Genomic DNA, 23,189 nt, shown 5'->3' with positions numbered 1-23,189 from the left:
TACGACAGGGACTCTAAAATACACAGAACAAGAGTTTAGAACCGCCCCCAACCTTTAATTTTGTGTGTTTTTTACGCGGGTGAAAACAAGAGTCTGGAATGAGAAAAATAATGGAAAATGTTCAAAACTGATACAGGTGAGTCACAAAATATCTTTAACTCAACATCAGAATATTAAAATGGGAAGCAGGAACCTCTACACTTCTACATATTTCTATCATATATAGCCTACTATACTTTCTTTCATTAATTGTTTCTCACGAGCTCGGATTAAATTTTCCTCAATTTAAAGTAAATACAGTGAGAGGAAACATGTTTTATTTAAAGGCAGCAGAGTGGGACAGTGAAAAAAAATCATGAGATATGAGTGAAATATGGGTGAAAAACTAGTTTAATGCAAATAAAAGCAAATGCTTCTGTGTTGATTTAGGAATCGAAAAGCATTTGGAAAGGTGATGGATTATGAAGCTCATGCATACATGAGACACGATAACCATGTGGTGAACATGGTGAACATCTGGGTCAGAGAGAGGAAAACCCATCCAGGCCCAAGATTGTAACTTTTGATCAAAGATTCAAACATCCGACCTCTGCAAACCTCAATCCAAAGCAGGGTTGGGTCAATTACATTTTTCAATTACAATTACGTCTTCAATTATCCATGTTCAGTTACAACTCAAATATGATTACGGTGACCGGCCTTTTCCCCAATTACAATGATTATTTTTCCTCTGCAATTCAATTACAATTATGTTCTCAATTACTAAAGTTCAAATTTAATTACTCACAATTCTTGAGTCTGAAATAAATAAACCTATAAAACATTTTTATGCTTTATGATAGCCTTATCTCAGAAAAAAAATCTCATTTGTCATGGTTTACTGGATTTTCACCCCAGTTTAAGTGTTCTCATCATATTTAACACGTTTTTAAGTTGTTATGATGACCTTATCTGAGAAAGAAAGTTAAGAAATCTTTCATTTTTTATGCCTTATGAGAGCCTTATCTAAAAACAAAATCTCGTTTTTTTTCATGCCTTGGCACTGACAGTTTTTAAAGAATTTCCATGACAATTACAAATACAAAGTCAATTATTTGAATCTCAATTACAAATGAACTGATTACAACAGCAGCAGATTTTTTTTCAAATACAATTGCTGTTAAAAGAAGGTCACACTTGTAATTAATGATCAATTACACGATTACAATTACAAATGACCCCAACCCTGATTCAAAGTAACCACAAAATGTATAATGATGGGAGAAAATCAAATTCAAGGTTTTTGATGTTTTTGAGGAGCCAAAAAAAAAAAAAAAAATCTATCAGTAAAGATTAAAATGATGTTGTGAATGAGGCAGAATAAAAAACAATAGAAACTGATAGAAAAGTTTTTTTTAATTAAAAATCAATATACAAGGATAAAAAAAAATATCATTCAAAATTGGCAAAAATTAATTGAACATTATTCTTAAAAAAAATAGAATCGAAACAGACCGAACAATGGAAGAAATAAATAAACACTTAAAAATAATAAAATAAAAATAGGTCCCATCCACAGGTGAGTGAAATGCATGTAACGGTATAAAATGCTCACATCTGATCGTAGGCTTTTTCCTTCATGGTGAGGCTGCAGCTTGTTGGTGGTTACCTGTGTAGAAAGACACGATTATATTTACATTGTGACTCTCACTAGTTTTCAGATGTAGTGTAATAAACAAGCTTTGTTTGTTTTATGTATGTGTGTGTGTGTGTGTGTGTGTGTGTGTGTGTGTGTGGATACTTTTGTATGCAGATGAAATGCAGAGGTGACAGTAATGGATTACAAGTACTCCCGTTACTGTAATTGAGTTGCTTTTACTTGTACTTCTTTGAGTATATTTCTAAATCAGTCATTTTACTTGTACTTAAGTATGTTTTTCATATAGTAAAGTAATTCATTACATTTCCATACTCAACCGTTACTGAGTAAATGATAATTTTTTGTGATTATTATATTTATTTCTGTTTCATGGTGCTATTTCTGATCAACACCCATCCACTTTCTTCAGTTCAGCTTGTGGTTTCCACCTATGATATTGTTACCCACATGGCACTGTTTTAGAGTTAATACATTTAGTTATACCTACAGCCTGATCATTGTTTTTATTTATTCTTTTTTTTTTTAATTTTCAAACAAATTTCTTACAGAAGCTTTTGTGAAAAATAAATCAAGTTCCAATTGTGCAAGATCTTGTCTTTTCCTTTTTAGGTTTATACATGAGATGTTTACTGTATGCACTGTACAGAACCAATTTATTATCAAAAATAAACATGGGGGTGAAAGTAACTCGTAACTTTTACTTTGAGTACTATTTAATTGAGTTACTGGAGTATTTTATGTATGACTTACTTGTACTTGAGTACAATCTTAATCAAGTACAGTACTTCTACTTGAGTAGGAAATATACACGTCTGATGAAATATGTGGTGTTTAAGAACACATACACTATGTGCTCAGCTCATTTGTTTTGGAGCAGTGCACAGGCTCACATCTCCTGAGTGTAAACAGTGGTGCTGACCTCCTGCTGCGACAGGCATCCAGCTCTTCCTGCAGCACAGAGGCTCGTTTCTCAAGGAAGTCGACCTGGAACACAAACATAGAACTTTAACACGAGGAACAGTGAAAAGGGATGAGCATGGAGTGGAGAAGGTTTAAAGGTATGGAGCTAGTGGAGCTATTGGGTGATGTGGTTTAATTAAGTGGGTAAATGTAGATGAACATGGTTGGAGTCGTAGGGTGGGGCCAGGGAAGCCGGTGTCACGTACTGAGTTTACCTCTGTACTGAGATTATAACCATAACCTAACCCCACCCAAACACTAACTCTAACCCAATCCAATAAACAAATAAAACTTGTGTCCGTTCACTTTCAAAACAAAAATAAACAAAAATCATTTATTTATTTTTTTAGCAAAAATTCATTTTCCGGTATTGCCTGTGCATATACAATCTCAGTACGAGGTAAACTCAGTACATGACACTGGTGCTGATGGTCAGGACAAAAGATCACAGAGAATGACATTTTTCAGTTACAATTACGTTTTCAACGATCACTGTTCAATTACATTTCAATTACGATTACAGTGACCAGCATTTTTTCCCAATTAAAATTAAATTATAGATATTTTTTATTACAATTACGTTCTCAATTACTGAGCCTAAATAACCTAATAAAAGTTAACCTTCCTCGTGTGTGAGCATCTCTTATGATAACAGGTCCTAAATCAGCTGTAAAATACTAATATCTATCATCTTATTTCTTTCCTATCTATTGATGACCTTGTTAAGTTTCCTAATCAATGAAAATATTGGTTTTAATATTTTTGGTGCGGACATCTGAGCCTTTTTTCTGCCAGTAAACCCCTCAATTTCAGTTTATTGAAATGGTGAAATGTGGGAAAGCTTGATATGAAATATATTTTAATAATTTCTAACTACATATGTGTAGAACTGTACATAGAACTGGAACATGGTTCCCCAGTTTTGCGTTAAATTATAATTGTAATTGAACCCAACCCTGGTTCAGGTCCACTGGGATGTTGGGAGGATACTGCTCAAGGTTAGCTTAAGCCGTCCCAAGAAGAGGCAGCACTGGTTTCTCTTTGGCTCTAAAGTATATGTTTATCTATGAAGTGCCTTTGGCTGATGTGAAAATAAACTCCATCTACATTTACACGCATCTGAAGCCTGGCAGAAGAGTCGGTATTGTTGTGGGACGACCGAAGTGAAGCCGAGGGTGCATTCCTCCCTGTGGGGGAGACCTCAGCTCCAGTTCTAGCGTTTCACACCACAGACTCGTACGTAAATCCCCACAAAAGGTGGTTAAAGGCCTCCAGAGTCCCAGAAACTCTGGGTAACTTTTGTTTTGGAACAATGTAAAATGAATGCACCTCACACAAACCCCAAAATACCTTTGTACGAACAGCATGAAAAAGCAGGTGGATCACGATGATCCTATTCAACCAGCCATGTTATTTTTCTACACAATTGTTTAAAAAGCAAAGGTGATGATCACATTATTGATTTATAATGGCTTGGATTCAAATAACCACAATGGGGGAGGTTAGTTCAATCTGTAGGTCCTACTAGGGCTGCTCGATTATAGAAAAAATAATAATCCAGATTATTCAAATGATTATTTGTCAACCAAAATGTTATTTATTTTTTTTTAACAAAACAATGTCAAATATATTCTTTAAATAAAAATCCTTCAAACACTGAAATCAAGTATGATGACTTTTGCACAAAACTAAACACTTCTTGCACGTGATGTGTCTTTGTTCTAGATCTTCATCATCAAACCCAAAGTGTTCCCATATCAGAGAATAAGACTTGCTTTGCTTGTTTACCAAGTGGCATTTCTCCTGCCATGTTTCAAGGAAACTAGCAACAACTTTTCTTGTGTTGGCCTTGCCTGCAGGCTAGCTTTAGCATTGAGAGGGGAGGAGCTTGTATGCACGTGCATTAAACAACTCAAAGTTCGTATTAATAATTGTTTTTTTCTCATGTGTGGCAAGCTTTATTCTGTGTAGATATCCTAAATGGTGGAAGTTTGTTTTATTTAGCAAATAAAACATATGTATAATTGCAAAAAAAAGATATGTTTTTCATTTTGATTTAATTTTTTTAAATAATCGTTTTTTCTTGATTATGTTATTTTTGTAATCGTTGAGTGTAATAATCATAATCGTTATCAAATTTTGATCAATTGCACAGCCTTAGGTCCCACGTCATTAAACGCTTTGGAGGGACAAACCCTGTAAATGTCACATTTGTTATTTAGTAATATTTAGTAGGGGTGTCCCGATCCAATATTGATATCGGATATCAGTCCGATATTAGCCCAAAAATACTGGACCGATATCGAATTCAAATTTCAGGATTTTCCAATTTCTTATTTTTTTTTTTTAATTCATTTTTTATTTAATTTATTCAATTGTAGAATACTGTAGATATTATATTGAAGGTTAAAATGCATGTAACCAATTGGTTAATAATAAATGGGTCAGTTTTTCTCATTCATACTGTTGCTGATTATTGTTCTCTGTTTAAGGAACATCACTTGATCAAGTCTTTTCTAACATTCCACACTACAGAATAAGTCATTATTATTTATTATTCAAGAAAAAAAGTGTATGATTCTCGCTGATATCAAATCAATATTAGTATCGGCCGATACGCAAGGCTGCAATATCGGTATCATATCGGAAATGAAAAAGTTGTATCGGGACATCCCTAATATTTAGTAATCCATCTTTTTTCTGAATCTTACCTGAGCTTTCAGGGATGTGATTGTGTCCTCCAGGTCCTGCGTGACATCAGCCGGCATCAAACCTTTGATTTGTTCCTGATACTCCTGATGCAACACTATCACCTGCAAAAATAAAGACAAAAAAAATAATTCAAAAATCACAATAAAATCCGATTTTTAAAATTATGTTTGAGTAAATTAAAGTTTTAAAATCCAGAACACAGTCACAAATGCACACACAGACTGTGGGTATTCCCTCGTTATTCATAGCTCAGCGTATTCCCTTCCTTTTTACAGCTCCTTCACATCTCCACAGGAAGTCTGCAGGCTGCCGGGACTCACATGCAAAGCCCTCTACTGGCTGCATGTGACACTATGCATTTATATCATCATCGTCAACAAATAACGTCTCTGTTGGGCCCAAAACATATAAATGTGGTAGTAGAAGTTAAATAAACATAGAGTTGAGTTAGCAGAAACTGATAAATGCAAGCATACACACAGTTACAGTGATTTTATGAAAGCGTTTATAGCATTAGGGTATGTCTCTGAGATGAATATTCATCGTTTGATAAATGGAAGAGTTTGAATATATTTCAGAGTAACCAGTGCAGAGTATCAGCAGTTCATTTTAGACGAGAACGGCTTTGGCAGAGCTAAAGTCCAGCTGAATTAAGAATATCCTAAAAACCAAGCTCCCGTGTGTCTGGGCTTGTGAAGTGGAGATAGCGTAAATAAGGTGAGGGGGAGGAAGGAGGAAGACTGGCTTGTCGAAAATAATCTTCCTGTTGAGGATTTAACTGATTGTTCTGGATTTGGCTAATTAATCTTCCTGGGCACAATGAAAGGGGATTCGGGAAGCACTTCAAAGCAACTCTTGGTAAAAATGCTCACAACGTTAAGCAGCTCGCTTTGTCTCGGCACTGGGTGCAGTGGATTAGTCTGCTGGAACTTTTGACTGTTCCCAGTTCATTTTCAACAAGCTGGAATACAACCACTGGGTTGAGATTCCACCAGTTTAGGTAAATATCGGCTTGCTGTGCTGTGTCAGGGATGGTTCAACACCGAGTTTTGCAACAAGTGCAAAAAAAAAAAAAAAAAAAAAAACAGGTTTAATTTGAATGTACGTGATTTGAAAATCATCAAAGCAAATGTCTGTCTATCTTTAGCAGCTTTTGTAGTCATAACAGAGAGGCAAGCCAAGACAAAACACACTTCACTACCTCTAACCAAAGCAATAAACATCGGTTAAGTAAACACATCCCTTACCAACCACTCTGAATATAAGTGTCTACAAAAGCAAAGTCCCTTAGTTTTGCACTCTTGGTCCATGTCACCACAGCAATCAAAATCACTCTGCCTAAATTAGAAGCTTTTCCATTTTTTTTTTTTTTGTACCACGCATTAAAAGAGCGAATGCGGCCATGGGCACTCATCAAGACTCTTAGCAGTGCAGCAGCCTGATACTGTACATACATACATACATACAGTCTTTGATCAAAGTAGAAATGAAATGAACGTCTTCTTTAACAACAACAAAGGGAAAGCCAAAGAAGAGTCGATGCACAAAAGGGACAATATTACTTTCTCCAAACTGCATCAAAACACTGCTAGGGTAGATATAGAGAAACAAAAAACAAAACTCACTAGTATTTACTGGTATCTGTCCATCCAAACAGCCAAAATATTATGACCGCATTCACAACACTGTGTATTTTGACGCTATCTATCAGAGCTGCCTTAAACTTGTCAACAGTAGCTTATCTATTTGAATCAACAGAAATGCACTGAACATCATTTTGTCTTAATCATTTTTACTGCTGATTTTAATGTTCTTATTGATTTTTAAGCTGTTGAATGTTTTCTGTTGCACTTTTTGATCAGGTAAAACACTGAATTGCCTTGTGTATGAAATGCGCTATACAAATACATTTGCCTTGCCTTGCCTTATATACTTCTGCCAAGGAGCTAATGTTTTCACCTGTGTTCAAGATTTTGTTTGTTTGTCTGCTAGAAGAATTATGTCAAAAGTACTTAACAAATTTTGAGAAAACTTTTATCAAAAATGGATCTTATGTCATGGAAGATTCCATTCAAATTTTGGAGAGGACCCAGAGCACCATACTGTTTCTGGATCTGTTTGAAAAATCTGTCATTAATGGCAAAATTTAAAAAAACTCACATCTTGGTCAATAATTGACCAATCTTCAGTTATGACAGGTTGGTTCTCCAATTACCTCACTGAGTTTCATACAAATCAGATCCGGATTATGCATTTCATTACAACTTTTTTTTAAAAAAGGACGTGCCTGTACATTTGGACCTACTGTATCGTTATTAATGGGGGTCGAAATTTTTTCCAAGCCTTTAAAGTGTGAATGATCATGGAACCAACTTGGCACCAATATCTGGCAAAGAGGATATTTGGTGCTTGGCTGAGGCTTTAGCTCTCTGAGTGCTGTTGTTTTCACAGTTTTTATTTATGGGATACTGTATTTAAGACCTTTGTCACTCCTGTCGCAGCAATTCAGTGTTTCAACCACTTTTGACTGATGCTACCCACTGTAGACCAAGAACAAACTACATGAGCTGCAGTTTTACATGTTTTGAAATCACACGTTGATAGCTTTTGCAGGTCACTGCAGACGTATAGGGGGGGGGCTAAAACATCGCACCCACACCATTCTTTCTCAGGCATGACAGAGAGAGTCGGATAAAAAAAATCCATCCACTCCTATTGCAAGTTTAGAACCTCGAATTAACTGAACATATAACAAAAAGCATGAGGACATGCCCACTTCAGTCATATACCAGGCCTGATTTTCTATTTACGGACCAATTTTTGAAAAGCTAGTTTATAACCTTGTTGAGTGTTTTATTGCAGCTCACATTGAGCACAAGAGCATAAACAAAGAAGGTATGATTGTAGGCTAGATTAGATGGGGTTTTAAGAGATTGTGTTTGTGTGTACACACAGTCTATACTGTACATCCTCTGTGTACTCTTTTCTATTGTTCCCATGTAGCAGTTCAAAACAAATGCAGTCACTCTCTTTCAAAGTACCTCGATCTGACGATCAGCCACAGTTTAACATGCAGTGTGTGTGTGTGGGCGGGAGCAGCAGCTTTTGCTTTCCTAATAAGAACACTTCTCTTGTAGAAACCACGCTTGGTTAACAGATGTAGGTAAAGCAAACATTGACAGGTAAAGTATTAATTCAAATGTCTGACTCAACTGAAAGTTAAACTTCAAATAAGAAGCTTCTGAGTTCCTAAACAAATCCGACTTGTTCCCTGAGAAACTCTTCAATCTTAGGGGTTCTTTCTCTCACGTCTCAGTTTTTCTTCATGCAGGCATATTTCCCCTTTTTTCAATATCTTATTTCTACTTTAGACAGGTGGAAGAAAATATGCAATGGTTTTAGAGAATAAGACTCTACATCATGAGGACAGATGTTGAATGCCTAAGACTAGGCGTACTGATCAAACCCTTTATGAGGTATTGGCCATTAGAGGACCAGGGATTGGAATAGGAAAGAAACAGAAGAGAGAGGGAATCACTGGGATAAAGTATGCCAGCACATCACCTAGCAATCAAAAGGGACGATGATATTTGAAGAAAATTCTGATTTTAATCTCTGCATCGCCTTTTTTTTCAAAAATGAGATTTCGTTTGTTCCTCATGAAGCGCATGTTCCTCTGTTTGAAGACTGAATGGAGCAGCAGTCATTTTCCCCCTCCCAGTCATCTTAAAATGACAACATTTGATCTATATATAGTGTTGAGATTGTGGTTTTGACTTTCCCTTGCGTTGGGTTCTGTCACGTGGCGTGGTTTCTGACAGCTGCCAGCAGAAAGGAATAAGCCCTCAACGCTTTCAATGTTCAAATGAAGTTTGTCACATGGTTGGAAAGCTTGATGTATGCTAATGACTTTAGGATGCACATGTATGTGTGTGCATGTGTGAGTGCGTGCAGGCTTTCGAGGGGATGGGTCGGGAAGGGTTAGTGGCTGCTGGAAAGACAATTTGTAATTTTTTGCCTCCACGCCCATTGAGCAAGCACACAGTGAGCACATCAAGGAAGTGATTTGAAATAAAAAAAAGAAAAAAAAAAGAAAAGAAGTGCTTGGGATGAGAGAGAAAAATGAAGTGCTTCATAAAAAGAAATCTCAAAAAAAGGACAGCATCCGATTAGATGTGGCAAGAGATCTTTTGTGAGACGCTTTGATGGCTGCTGGAGTAATTGTGCGTCAATGAAAAGAGAAAAGAGAAAAACGACTGAGCCGAGGGAACTTAAGCTGATCTCCACTACACTTTTCTATCTGCATCAATACTGAAAACAACACCAGGGATGATCTATTCTTTATCATGCAAAATTTAGAAGCAGCAAATGCATCTCTAAAACACTCACTGTTGCCACATCATTATGGATTCATACAAATATCTGCTCTCTCTCTTCAACATTCTGCTCCTCTCTTCAAGGAGAAGGAGCCCCAGTGAGCTGATGATCTGCCATTTTAGAGTAGGAGGGGGCCTGTGAGGGCCCCGCAGTCTAACGCAGGCAAAGTGTGTGTGAAGTTTGGGAGGAGAGACTGCGTTAGCATGCAAGGGATCAGTACCACAGGCGCATCAAGACAGATCAGTGGGCACGTTATGAGTGTGAGCAGACACAGAGTGGATGCCTGTAGTTTTAATATCATAACCCAAAAACTAGTGTGCTGGTTATTACGATATTTGTGGGACACACATAAGGTTCAGTCCTGCCAGCAAATAAATAGAACATGACATACCTGTCTGTGTCAGGGTTGGGGGAAATGATAACTGTAATTAATTACAGTTATGACGTATTATAATTGGAATTGAAAAAAAAAAAAATCTATTGCTGTTGTAATTGTAATCGAACTGTATATGAGTTCAGATAATTGACTTTGTAATTGTAATTGGCATTACAATTGAATGAAACGCAAACCTGTGGAACCATGTTACAGTTCTTTGGCTTACACATATGTAATTAATAAAATATGTTTCAGATCAAGTTTCCCCACATACCTGTCACTTTTCTTGAGGATCATTTCCTCATTTTTGACAGAAAAAAAGGCTCAGACGCCCACACCAAAAATATTAATACCAATATTTTCAAGGATAAGGAAGCCTAACAAGGTAATCAAGAGATAAAAAGCAAATTAGATGATAGATAATATTTTTTAGTGTATTTTACAGATAATTTAAGACATGGGTCAAAGTGAACTGTTATCATAAGTGATGCTAACAGAAAGCTAACAAAAGAGGAAAGCTATTGGGGTTATTTATTTCAGGATTGGTAATTGTGATTAATTGAATTGAACTTTAGTAATTGATATTCAGGAGGAAATGATAATTGTAATTTTAATTGCAATTGGAAAAAACACCGGTCACCATAATTGTAATTGATCATTGAAGACGTAATGGTAATTCAATAATATAATTGAGCCCAACCCTACCCCAACCTTTTTTGTGCACAATTGGTGCATTTCTATGGAATAGAAGAGCTTATGTTTCTCTCAACAGGAAATGTTTACCTGCTGTTCTTAGCAGAGAAACATTAACGTGTTGACTAAAGTTTAGTCAAATATCGTAGTTCTTATTCTGTAAGGCTGAATAAAGGGCAGACAATATACATAAAAATACATAAAAATGAGAAAAAAGAGAAGCAAATTGAAACTAAGAAAAAAAAAAGATAACTAAAATGTTAAAAAGAGTTGACTTTATTGGGTGCACATTTATAAAAACACACACCACTTAATAATGTCTGGACTAATGCTTGCTTTGCTTACTCTAGATGTTCAAATGATTTCTTCTTGTTTTTACCAAGACTTGTATCTACAGTATGTTTGCATGATCCATTTTGACTTCCTCTAAAAACTGAATGCTTTGACAGACCAAACAATTAAAGAGGCACAAAAGTAGGACAAAAGTCAAGACAAAAGAAACAACAATCAAAGCATTCCCACAATAAAAAGCAATGAAACGCAGTAATACCAATGTAAAGCAAAACTAAAAATAAGTACAATAGACAAATCCTGAGATCGATGCAAAAAAGAAAACATGAACCAAACATTGGCAGGTTGCATGTGGGCTGATGTGAACATTCCAGCGCTTTCCTTCTTATTCTGATAAAAGCTTGCACATGTCTTGCACAGGTGTGCGCTTTGTGTCTCAGGTTTTCTTAGTCATTTCTCTGCTGACACTTATTTAACCTTACTTCCTTTTTTAGCTCTATTGTACCCTCTGTCACTGCCAAACAATGAAAGATAAATGAAATAAACGTGTTTGTAACAGTGAACCAAGAACTAGTAAGTGTATGGAACTTAATATTATTGTAAGATTTTTGCATTTTTTTTGCTCTTCGTATTTTCTTAATTAACAGAAAGGTGCAAATCAGCCAAAAACCTAATAGAGCTAGTTATAGAGATAAATTAGATTAAAAAAACTAATGATAAAGATAAAGTAAGATTGTATCAAAAATTTGTTAAATTAGGGCTGCACGATTATGGCCAACAAGATGATTATTTTCAACAATATTGTAATCACGATCACAATTATTTATCATGTTTTTATTACACTACTTTTCAACAAACACTATGTGTACAGTTTACAGTGCAAAATGAAGCTTTAAATAAAAATTCTAGCAAAAAAAAAATGTACCAAAGGCAAACAAAATAAATAATTTATTACAGAGTGCAGAGCCGGTATTTTAAATGTAAATATTGTGGACGATCAGATTAATTTAATTGTGGCAACCAAAATCGTGATCACAATCAAAATTTGATTAATTGTGAAGCCCTAAGTTAAATTAAACGTGACCATAAAAATGAAGAAGCTCAATAACTATGTCTTTGGAAAAAAAAAACAATAAAAGGCTCATCAGAGGTTTTGAGAAAATATTTACCCTGCCGTTACACATTTATAAAGTAGTTTTGAAGTAAAAATGAATTCATGAAAAAACTAAAATATTATTTGGCATGAAGTAGAGTCAACATGATCTTAGTAAGTAAAGAACCCAAAGGGGGAAAAGGAGTCCTGGAACATTCAAAACGGACTAAATATACAATCACAAATGGGTTTTTTGAGAAGATGAAGCACACATTGAGCACATTTCCAGCATGTGGAGGAACATATGCTGTGCAGACTGGTTTTGACGATCTTTTGAGGAATGTTTATGGTGTCAATGATAACATGCAAAAAAGATTTATCACAGGAACATCATATCATATCCATATGTATGTAGAGCACTGTGGGCAAATTCAGGGTATATTTCAACTTAACAAACCATAAACAGCTTCTCCACAACCAAAGGATCCTGAAGTCTGCAGACTCCTCTCCTGAGATTTATGATGGCCGGACAATGAGGTGTGTGACGAGAGTGTAAAGTGTGTACAAGGGTCAGTGGGTGGATCAGAGGAGACACGGCAGAATGAAAGCCTTTGGTGTACATACCATGGAACAGAGCACAACCTCTTGTGTGAGTGTAGTCATTAGTGCTTTCTTCTCAGTGTGTGTCAAGGTCAAAACCGAGCCTGATTACAGGGCATTCCGGGGATCCATGAGGAGTGTGCACGCACGCACACGCACCCACGCACGCATGCACGCACACACAGAGACTTCTCTTTTGAACACAGGCAGTGGTAGCATTCTGGGCCCTAGGCACCGACTCTTGAAGCCAGATCTCAAGGAATTTGGGAAATGTGCGAGAGGGCATATCTCTGGCTCTGAACATGAGAATGATAAAAGGTAAGAGTGATGAGGGGAGGGCTGAAAGGGGAGGGTCTAGCTGGTGGAACATATTGGTAAAATCAAACTGATAGGAAAATGAAATGATGAGATCAGGTGAGAATACAGGGAACAGAGCTGGTCGTTGAATAAGCCACAAAAATGAATACAAGAAGAAAGCATCTCCTACAGATGCTATGTATGAGCAGGGTGAATAAAGGCAGAGAGGCTGACAGCAGAGGGTTAAAGGAGCAGCAAGAGTGATGCAACAATATTGGTTGGCAGCAAATGAGACTGAGTGAGATATTTGGCCTCTCTTGAGCCTGACAAGCATATAAAGAACTAGAGAGACCCCCCAAAAAAGACTGCGTTACCTTCTCTTCACTCTCCAGCTCTTTGCTAATCCGTTTCTTCTCTGACGAGTGCAGCTCTCTCTGTAGACTTTCCACTTTCTCCTGCAGCGCCTGGAAGAGATTGAGAGACGGTAATTTGGCTGATTGATGAGATAAGTAATTCAATTTGAAATGCATCGTCATGTGTATTTAAGGCAATCATATTCTGTAGTGAAAGTGGGCAGGGGATAAGGGGCTGCTTCTGAGAGGGTGTTACAGCCACAAACACGTAGAAAACAAACAGAGGGAGGAAGAGATACGCAGAGATGCACACAAGCAAAAACATACTCTAGTAAAAGAATATCAGGGTTCTCACCAAGATTTATTCACAGTGCGTTGTAGGGGGTCTAGGGGCATCCCCCCCATTGTAAAATTTAGAAATTCATAACCCTCTGAGACACTATTTTCTGCATTTTGAGGGACAACATTTTTGAAGTAAAGCTAAAGTTTTTATCTTTAATTTCTATTTTAATCTGTTAGTTATTTTTGAATAGGTGGAGGGTTATGATGAATGGAGTTAAGAGTTATTCAGGCTTGGTCCTCGACAACTCCTCAACACACTATATAGACAAGAACTAACATTTTATTAAAAATCAATCAATCAACATCCTTTATTTAACCAGGTAAAAGCCTATTTTTTCACTAGTGACCTGGTTAAGAAAAAAAAAAAAACCTACAAAAAATACCAACAAAACAGAATGGTTACAGCAAACGCAAACACAAAACACAAATAAGATGTGGTCACACATTACTAGAGAGCAAGAATAATGTATACATGTTTACAGTTACAAGATCCGATTGAGCTCATTTCTCTTTCTTGTATAATTGTCTTGAATTCCCCCAGAGTTACAAAATGTGCCAATTTCAAGTCAAAGACCAATTCAATTTGAAGATTTAAATCAAGTATTATGTGGGACTCACAGTAATATTGGGACCTGACCAACCTGATCAACCTGACCAACCCATGAAATTAATATTTTGCTATTGTTTCATTTAGTTGATAGTTTTTGATTAGGTTACGACACACACTGTTTATATTGGACGGTGATTATGGGTTACAAAGCGGAGAATGCACACAGTAGAGCTTTAATCGGGCCAAAAAAGAAGACCTGACCCAGCCGGAGCTCAACAGAACTCAAACCCGTCTGACCCGAATTAAGCTGATGTCTCTTTATGCCCGTAACCGTTTCAACCACACTATTCACATCCGTGCGTGCGCTTGTAGAATGATCCATTGTGAGTTATAAACATGACGAGCAGCTTCATGTGTCGCTACACGCTACGTCTGGTTAAAGCATTGTTTATATTGGGCGGTAATTATGGGTACAGGCAACATCAGGGACAGCTAAGTGGCTGCAGGGGTCCTCGTGGTCCTCAGGTGAAGACAGAGAGTTTAATCAACCCGTGCACGCCTGGAAGTCCCTTTTTTGTCCAAGTGTGCAACAATTATTGCAAACAGTACCGGATAAAAAAGGAAAAAAACATCAGAGCGTAGGGGATCAAAATCACTACATCAGGGGGCCCTACACTTAACAGAGTTGGCGAGAACCCTGTGAATGCTATAACATTTTGTAAGAAAATACAATTATTTAAATTCAAAAACTTTGCTCTTAAACTCTGACAAATGAAAATGAACCCTAATGTCATTTTGCATTGTTCTGAATGCTCCTGTGTAACTTGATGTTTATAGCGCAAACATAAACATTTAATCTCTGATTAGGCCTAACGGAAGTTACAGTGGACCATTGGTACAAATTAGGGGTGTGACGAGATCTCGTACCGCGAGATCTCGCAAGATTAAACTCAACGAGATTTCTCGTCACGTTAAAAATCTTTCTCGCAAGATTTTTATTAAATTTTTAAAAAAATAAAATAAAATTTTGTGAGCTATCCAAACCTTTATTTGTGACCTGTGGGGGCAATAATGTGCCTTTGCTACCTCTAGCCTGCCAGAACCTAAAGCAGGAGGAGGAAAAGAAGAAGGAGGAAGAGTAAATTTTAGTTCTTTCGAGTTTCAATTTGCAGTTGTAGTAGTTTATTAACAGTTAAAAAAAAACATGGCTGTGTAGTTGCAGCATGTTGTTAATGACATACTTGTTCAGGGTCTGTTTGCACTATTTGCACTCTGTATTGACAGAGTAGAACTTTGATTTGGTTTTGCACATAATATTGTTTGCACTTGAAAAAAATTAAGAAATATTAACTTTTATAAATTTTAGTTTTCGTTTCAATTTGTGGTAGAAGAAGTTTATTAAAAGCTCATGCTTACATCATGCATGTAAAGAGTTATAATAAAACATTTCAAAATAAATGTGCAACTTGGTTAAATAAATAAATAATATTCTGTACATAACCTCGACTTTTATTTATAACTTAATTGTAAATTGTGTTCTACATATAAGCCTATTTTATTATTTTATTTTAATCTTATTGTTTTGCACAAATTTTATAACATTCAATCTTTTTGATTCTCACACTTGCTTTGGCAATGTAAACCTGTTTTCTCATGCCAATGAAGCTGTTTTGAATTTGGATTTGAATTTAAATAAAAGTCTGTTGGTCCAGTCATATATTTTGTCATTGTAGTTTTCTTAAAATCTCGTCTCATTCTCGTGAACCCAATATCGTGTCTCGTCTTGTGAGCTGAGCGTATCGTCACACCCCTAGTGCAAACACATGCAAACTTTGTCATAAATGAATTCAAATGCATTTTTAGATGTACACACACTATTTAAGTGTGTGGGCCACTCATAAGCATCAAGCTCAGCAGTGTCTCCCCCCTCTGGAGTTAAGTGAGTAGGCCAAGCGTTGGTTTGTTAATTATCTGGAGGGAAACGGTCCAGGTGAAAGGCATGAGCTCCGTATGTCCGACCCAGATGCTCAGGGCAACGGTAAACTTTTAGATCAGATGATTCTTCATCTTTGCTCTATATGTTGCTTTTCATGCTTATCTTTATTAATTAGGGTATTCCTCCAACATTTACAGCCACAACTGTAGCAAACATCTACAACCAACGCAACCCATTGCTCTCAATTTCATCATTTTATGTTTATCGGTTGACTAAAGGTCTTTTTCCTTGACAGGGAAGGCCTTAAAATTAGAACTGACCCAACTCATACAAGTCTAATGTTGCTTCTGGAATGTCACCCACTGAAAAACAAACAAATGAACGTGATTCTGGGCAAGGTGAACATTTCTGCTGGGAAGTAGGTGTGACTTTCTTGGGGTTCTCGGTTTGATCTCAAAACAAATAGAAGGTCAAAGTCCAAAATATGTCAGTTCAATTAGAAAATCATAAGGGGAGCTTAACAGAAGTGTTGTTTTTTGTCTAGACTAAAGACCAAGGTTTAAATCAGGAGTAAGAATGTAAAAAAAACCTAATACAAAGTAAATAGTGCATAAAACTGCACAGTCCTTCAAACAGATGTGATGATCTATCATTAGTCTCTCATTAAAACACTTGTGCACTCGATATTTAAATTGTAATTTTAGTTATTTATATTTTTAATACATCTTCATTTATAATAAAAAGAGATTAAAGGTGATGATGAAGAGTGAAAGTTTTGTCCTGAAGCTCCCATAGGGAGGTGTGTTCTACCAACTGACCTTTAGCACAACAACTTCAGCTACAAACAGGAATTAATCAAATTTCAAGTTTTGTATAACATAAATTAAGTGTTTTCTTTATGTATTGGATGGATACTGTGGGAGAGACCAACAATGATATACTTTTATTCTGGGTTGAACATGGCACTTTTGATTGCATTCTTACTTAAAGAAGTGTTGCATAAGTACTGATAATTCTTTGTGGATATTTATTGACTCCTGCATGTAGTTCTGTATATTTAGCTGTGATGTTTGTAATAACAGTATAGCAGTTTTTGTAAAAGATACATGCTAATTGTTTCTGCACTTGGAAGTGTCTTCACTCTAACTCCAGCAAAGTCATTTTGTCTTCTTTTTTTGAAATACATCTCAAGGTTTCGTTAATTTAATCAATTTTTTTTCAGGAAATTTGATCTTCTGACATGTTTCAATTGTCAACTGCCAGTCTTCCTCGGAGGTGATTTGCTTTGATGTATCCCAAGAGTTACTTTATAAAAAGGCAAAGCAAATGCATTTGTATAGCGTATTTCATACACAAGGCAACTCAATGTGCTTTACATTATCAAAAAGTGCAACAGAAAACATTCAACAGCTTAAAATCTATAAGAATATCATTTAAAATGATCAACAAATACATTACATCAACAACATGACCAAAACTTTGATTTAAAAATGTTCACATTGGATGCTGACTTCAACTCTGCTGGCAGTTTGTTCCACTTCTTTGCAGCATAACAACTAAAAGCAGCATCACCATGTTTACTGTGAGCTCTGGGCTCCACTATCTGACATGTGTCCATAGATCTGAGAGACCTGCTGGGTTCATACCTGACTAACATCTCACTGATTCTGGACCAAACCCATTCACAGATTTATACAGCAGCAGCAGAACTTAAAAGTCTATTCTGAGGCTGACTGGGAGCCAGTTAGGGCGGGGCAAAAAAACAATTCAATCGATTAATCAAATTTGTAGATAAAAACGATTTTTATTTTGCAAATTTTTAATTTTAATTTTTTTTGTGTTCCGATGTGAGCCAGCTCCCTCTTTGTTTACATTTACTTTACCCTTTGAGTAGGGTATATGTGTGCCACAGGCATGTTACATTTTTTATTTACACTATGTTGAGATGCTAAGGGAAGAGTTTATTATTTTTTAATTGTAATGTTATATGTTATGAAATATGTAGTTATCTGATTTTTTTTTTTTTGGCAAAATCGCCCAGCCCTAGAGCCAGTGTAAATATTACATTTGTCCTAAAGGAAGCATATAAAGGCTAACCAGAAGGTGTCCACAAACAGAGCCCTGAGGAACACCACAGGACATTGGTAATCTGTCAGATTCAAAGTTTCCAATGCTTACAAGATAACTTTGCTCCTCCAAGTATGACTTAAACCATTGCATTACTTTTCCATTTAGTCCAACCGATGTTTGCAATCTGTGCAACTAAATTGTATGATCTACAGTGTCAAATGCAGCACTTAGATCCAAAAGAATGAGAACAGATACTTTCCCTGAATCAGTGTTCAACCCTATGTCATTGATCACTTTGATAAGAGCAGTTTCAGTGTTATGATGAGAACAAAAGCTTGACTGAAATTTATCAAATATTTTGTTGAATGTTAAGAATTGACTCAAAAGCATCAATCATCATTTTCACTTTCTGGGGCGTGTCCAACCTGATAGTTCCCCTAGGCTGGCCACGCCCCCTGTCGCCAGATGGTCTCTGTCTTCACTTTAATTTATAATAAAATTTTGTGCAAATTAGAGATTTTACAAATCAGACAAAATATGGACTCTATCAGCCACATCCATCCACGGTTTATCCAAAGTTTGGGAATGAAAACAGGTAAATGGGGCAGAAATAACAAATACATTCATAAATGTTAAAATAAGAAAAACTGAGAGGGAAGAATCAAAACAAGGCAGAACATATGCAAACTGTAAGAACCCATGACGGCCTCTTTCACCTCTCAGTCAGCAATATGCTTCTCTCTTTCATTCCCAACTTTACCTCAAAGGATTAGCGAGGCGCACACACTCACAAGCACCAACAAACACAACGCTCACAGCAATTCATGCAGGTATAGGCATGTATTAATATTAACAGCAAAAGTTCTAAAAATGTGAGCGCTATACATGTTCCACAAATGAGAGCGCACCTACTTGTATGCACACAACTGTGCGCATACACCCATTGGTGCACAAACACCAATGACTGAGTCATCTTTCTTGGGTGGTCCTCCTGCACAGATAAGGCAAGCATGTTTCCCTGGGGTGAAGTAAAAGCAACAGTGGGCAGGGGAAAAAAGCAAAGAAGAAAGAAGGGAGGGAAAAAAATGAGAGAAGGGGGAGAAGGCCAATGGGCCTCTTTAAACTCTGTGTTTTGTTAGGAGCTGAGCTGCTCTTCATGTGTTCTATTTGCAGCGTGCTGTCAGAAGTTTCTCCCAAAGTCTGGATTAAAGAGATCCTCTAATGACACTGAGGCTGGACGACTTTAGACAGCAGCAAAAAAGAAAAAACGCCTCCAGCCAAGTGCACACACACATACACATACACACACAAATGCACGCACGCGCTGACGCAGAGAGACAAGAAAAGGGAAAGAACACAAACATACACAGGGGGCATAAAGTGCACAGACGTATATAAACAAAGATATTGCATCTAGACTGCGCCCACACGCATACGCACACACACAGACATACACATGAGATTTAGTAGAACAAGGCAGTGTGTGTATATGTGACTACTGATCTAACAGTAAATAATAAAAGAGGTGCTAACCTCAAGGAGAGAAAGCTGGCCAGAGAGATGAGCACAGACTTTCTTTTATCTTCAATTTTATCAAAGGATTGTGGGAAAGGTAAAGAAGTGAGTGTAAAGAGAGAAGTTGTGGGTGGGGGAGGACAGGGGGGAGGTGGAGAAGAGGTCTCCCTCCTGAGGTGTTGCAGAAGAGAAACTTTTGCTTCTGCTTTGCTGTCTGTAAGTCGGAATAAAAAGACGTGCTTTAGCAAGTCGACCAGGAGGAGCCCTCTGAAAGATAACACTGATCTTGGTGTGAATCGACTTGTTTTCGGTGCTTTGATGCCTTTCAGTACTCCTCCCAGACTTGATCTGTAAGTGAAGTGGGATGATACTGCGATGGAAGCACTGGTAAACTCTTCCCGAGAGCAAATCCAAGTTACCTTGTCTTTTGCAGTATGCACACACTTTAGGAAGTGTATCTGCTAGAACTGATAAAGTGAGACAATTGCTGTACTAATGAAGACATGTTGCAACTCAGTTATGCCCACGAGGGGAACACAGTGTTCTCTATTGTTTTGTCTCCGTCTCTTTCTGCTGCTGCTGTGAGCTACAGTAGAAAGAGAATAGGAAACATCTCTAAAATATGCACCATATGTCTGCTATGTCTGTTTGTGTGTGGGCATTTGTACATTTGTTCTGCTTATCAGAGAGTACAGCATTTAATGATTGTCAAGTTCAGCAAAAGTTGTAAACACTTTAACCTCAAAACTGTTGTGTTGTTTTTTTTAAAGTTCAGTTTAACTGTCAGGAGTTGCACCAAACTATAAATCTGATCTATTTGATTTTGTCTCGTTTAGAAGCTGAACCTCTTCAGGCATGTGTTTTGTGTATAAGAAAACTTGTCTATGAAAAATTGAGAATAATGTTTTTGTTGTTGTTAGAATTTAAAAATAAACGGACACTAATCACTTTGTGTTTCTATTCACGTGCCCGCCTCATTTTGGGTGTAGTCTGTGGCCCTGATGCTACACTCATACAGCTCAGCCTAAATCATAAGATGGACAATATTAATATTTTTTACAGCCTGTATTACCTTACAGGACTGAGGCTCTCTGTGTCCTCACATATGACTAAATAATGAGTTTATCAGTCACAGAGCACCCGACACACACAGGCTGACAAATGTAGATCGGTCCATCAGATAATAATCTATACCTTTCCTATAGGATGATAGCTGGTAAATGAAAGGATTGCATTCTCTTCTCTCAGCTGTCAGATCAGATCACTCAGCAACATGTCCAGAGAATGACTCACCTATTCTTGGGCAGGTTGTTTTCCAAGAGAACTGATTGGTCAGGAGGCGGTGCATTCATACTCGCTAAGATTTGATCCACATCTTAACCTGGTCCCGAACAGGTAAGCCGTTCAGCGTAAGTTACAATGGTAATTAAGCCTGGAATCCATCCTAATCTCCTTGTATTATTCAATGTTTAATACAGGCGATGTGAGGGAAGTTCACAGGACTCAAGAGGACAACTCGACTCGGTAGTCAGTGAGGCTCGTTTATTTAAACAGACTAAAAAATCAAGGAACAATCCAAAAACAAGAACTGAGAGTCGGTACCAAAAACAGAGGTACAAGGGAATAATCCAAACGAAAGCTGATAGACAATAAGGAGAGAATGCTGGAGTCGGCACACTAGAACACAGGGAATAATCAGACTGGCATGCCGTGGGAAACAAGACGAACTGACAAGTGAGGGATGAACAAGCACTTAAATAACAGAGGTAATTAAACACAGGTGAAACTAACAACAGGGGTGTGGCGATGAACAAAATCAAAACAAACACTTATTGACCCTGACAGGCGATCAGTCTGGAAGCGCTCACAAGGCGTATGAGTTCTAGGGGGCTGAGCGGGGCGAGACAAACAAGCGCAGAGTAACCAATCAAACAAAGAGTGGAAGTGACGACCATAGTGCGACATGCTAAGAAGTTCAGAGGACAATGGCGTGTAGTAGGGTACAGACTTATGGTTTTAAAACATCTTCTTGTTGTGGTTTCAATGATATATCCAGGGCTTTAAAACAGAGCAGAGCACAGCTCTGAACGTGGTGGGCGCCATGTTTGTTTTGACACTGCTTGGCGCAGGAGATATGACGTTCTTTCTGTACGGCTCAGTTACAGCACTTTAACTGTTTTGAAAGAACCGGGGAACTGAGCAGAAACCATGCCATTACCATGGAGAAGCCCCTGACTGCAACCTGCAGTTCAGGGTGGCACTCAACTTTCAGGGCGGTGCTCAACGTTCAATAAACCAATCGCGTTCAGACTTACTCTAACCCTAACCCGTACCCTAACCAATATCTATTTTGTATGCCTATAGAATTATGTAACATATACAATTATTTATATGGCATGATTTATTTATTTTGAGATTGATTATTTTTAACTGTATAACAATCACACAGCACAATAGCATGCAGCACAGAGCTCTGCCCCAAACTGTGGACTGAAAGCCAATAGCAGGCCGACGTTGAGCAGCGTTGAGCTCCGCCCCGAACTGCGGACTGCAGTCAGGGGTACTTCTTACCATGCCCACTTTCTTTCAAAAAGTAAGGAAGTGGATGTGGCTTATCCCCAGGCTAATGGTAATTTACCCCAATAAAAAGTTAACCAGCATCGTAGTACAGCACACAGAATAAATCCCGGAAGTTAAGAGAAGAGAAATCAAGCTTCGTAGTACAGACACTAAGAGGCTAAACTCACTGAATTTTACTGAGTTACGTTGTTTGTTTTTCTCCCACTGATCATGCAGATCTGTAACTTTATGTGCTATTCTTTAAACAGACGAGTCAAGCCAAGGATACACAGTTGATTTGAATTTGCCACCCTAGAGTTTCTGCACCAAAGTGTTTGGTTTATGGTTTGCTGAGTGATTTGGTTTGTTGTCTGCAAATGGAGTGTGGTCTCTCTCAACTATGACCACTTCTTCCCACGTTCCCTGCTAGTATCCTGGAATGTTTTCCTACTTTTACCGCCTCTGATATGTGGATCAAAGACTGCTGGGAATCTGCTTACAGCTGGAAAAGTCATCAATCAGCAAACACAATGCACATGTTTAGAGTTGCGTGTGCGTGCATCCACACACAAACCAATACAAGGCCGTAAACGCTGACAGGTGTTTACAATGACATCAATAGTGTGTGAGAGTAGAGAAAAAGCTGGCAGAGCTTTCCATAACACATACACACTGTGAAATGAAATCACCAATAGGTTTGATTATCACTGTTGATTAGAGATGGGAATTGAAAACCGGTTCTTTCTGAGAACCGGTTCCCAGTAATCCAATTCCTAGGAATCATTTGTTTGCTTGCCTGTCAATTCCGCTTATCAGTTCCTCTTAC

General features: G+C 37.4%; 1 protein-coding gene across 7 annotated transcripts in view; it reads right to left on the bottom strand.

The window, feature by feature from the left end:
- The window catches only part of cep112 (centrosomal protein 112), a 141,962-nt gene that overhangs the window by 7,722 nt on the left and 111,051 nt on the right, over positions 1-23,189 (bottom strand). For 5 of the 7 annotated variants that reach the window (XM_028455099.1, XM_028455103.1, XM_028455101.1 and 2 more), the window contains 4 exons: positions 13,413-13,502; positions 5,311-5,412; positions 2,559-2,623; positions 1,544-1,648 (listed from right to left, as the gene is read on the bottom strand). In XM_028455099.1, the coding sequence (XP_028310900.1) occupies positions 1,645-1,648; positions 2,559-2,623; positions 5,311-5,412; positions 13,413-13,502 (261 nt within the window). In that variant the 3' untranslated portion in view covers positions 1,544-1,644. Of the gene's footprint in view, positions 1-1,543; positions 1,649-2,558; positions 2,624-5,310; positions 5,413-13,412; positions 13,503-23,189 lie in introns of those variants that run through there. The other 2 variants (XR_003674630.1, XR_003674631.1) reach the window with 1 other exon arrangement.

Source organism: Gouania willdenowi, chromosome 8 (genome assembly GCF_900634775.1).
Source record: "Gouania willdenowi chromosome 8, fGouWil2.1, whole genome shotgun sequence".
Lineage (NCBI taxonomy): Eukaryota > Metazoa > Chordata > Actinopteri > Blenniiformes > Gobiesocidae > Gouania > Gouania willdenowi.
Note: the sequence above shows the minus strand (reverse complement) of the source record. Positions and strands in the feature narration are given on the sequence as shown.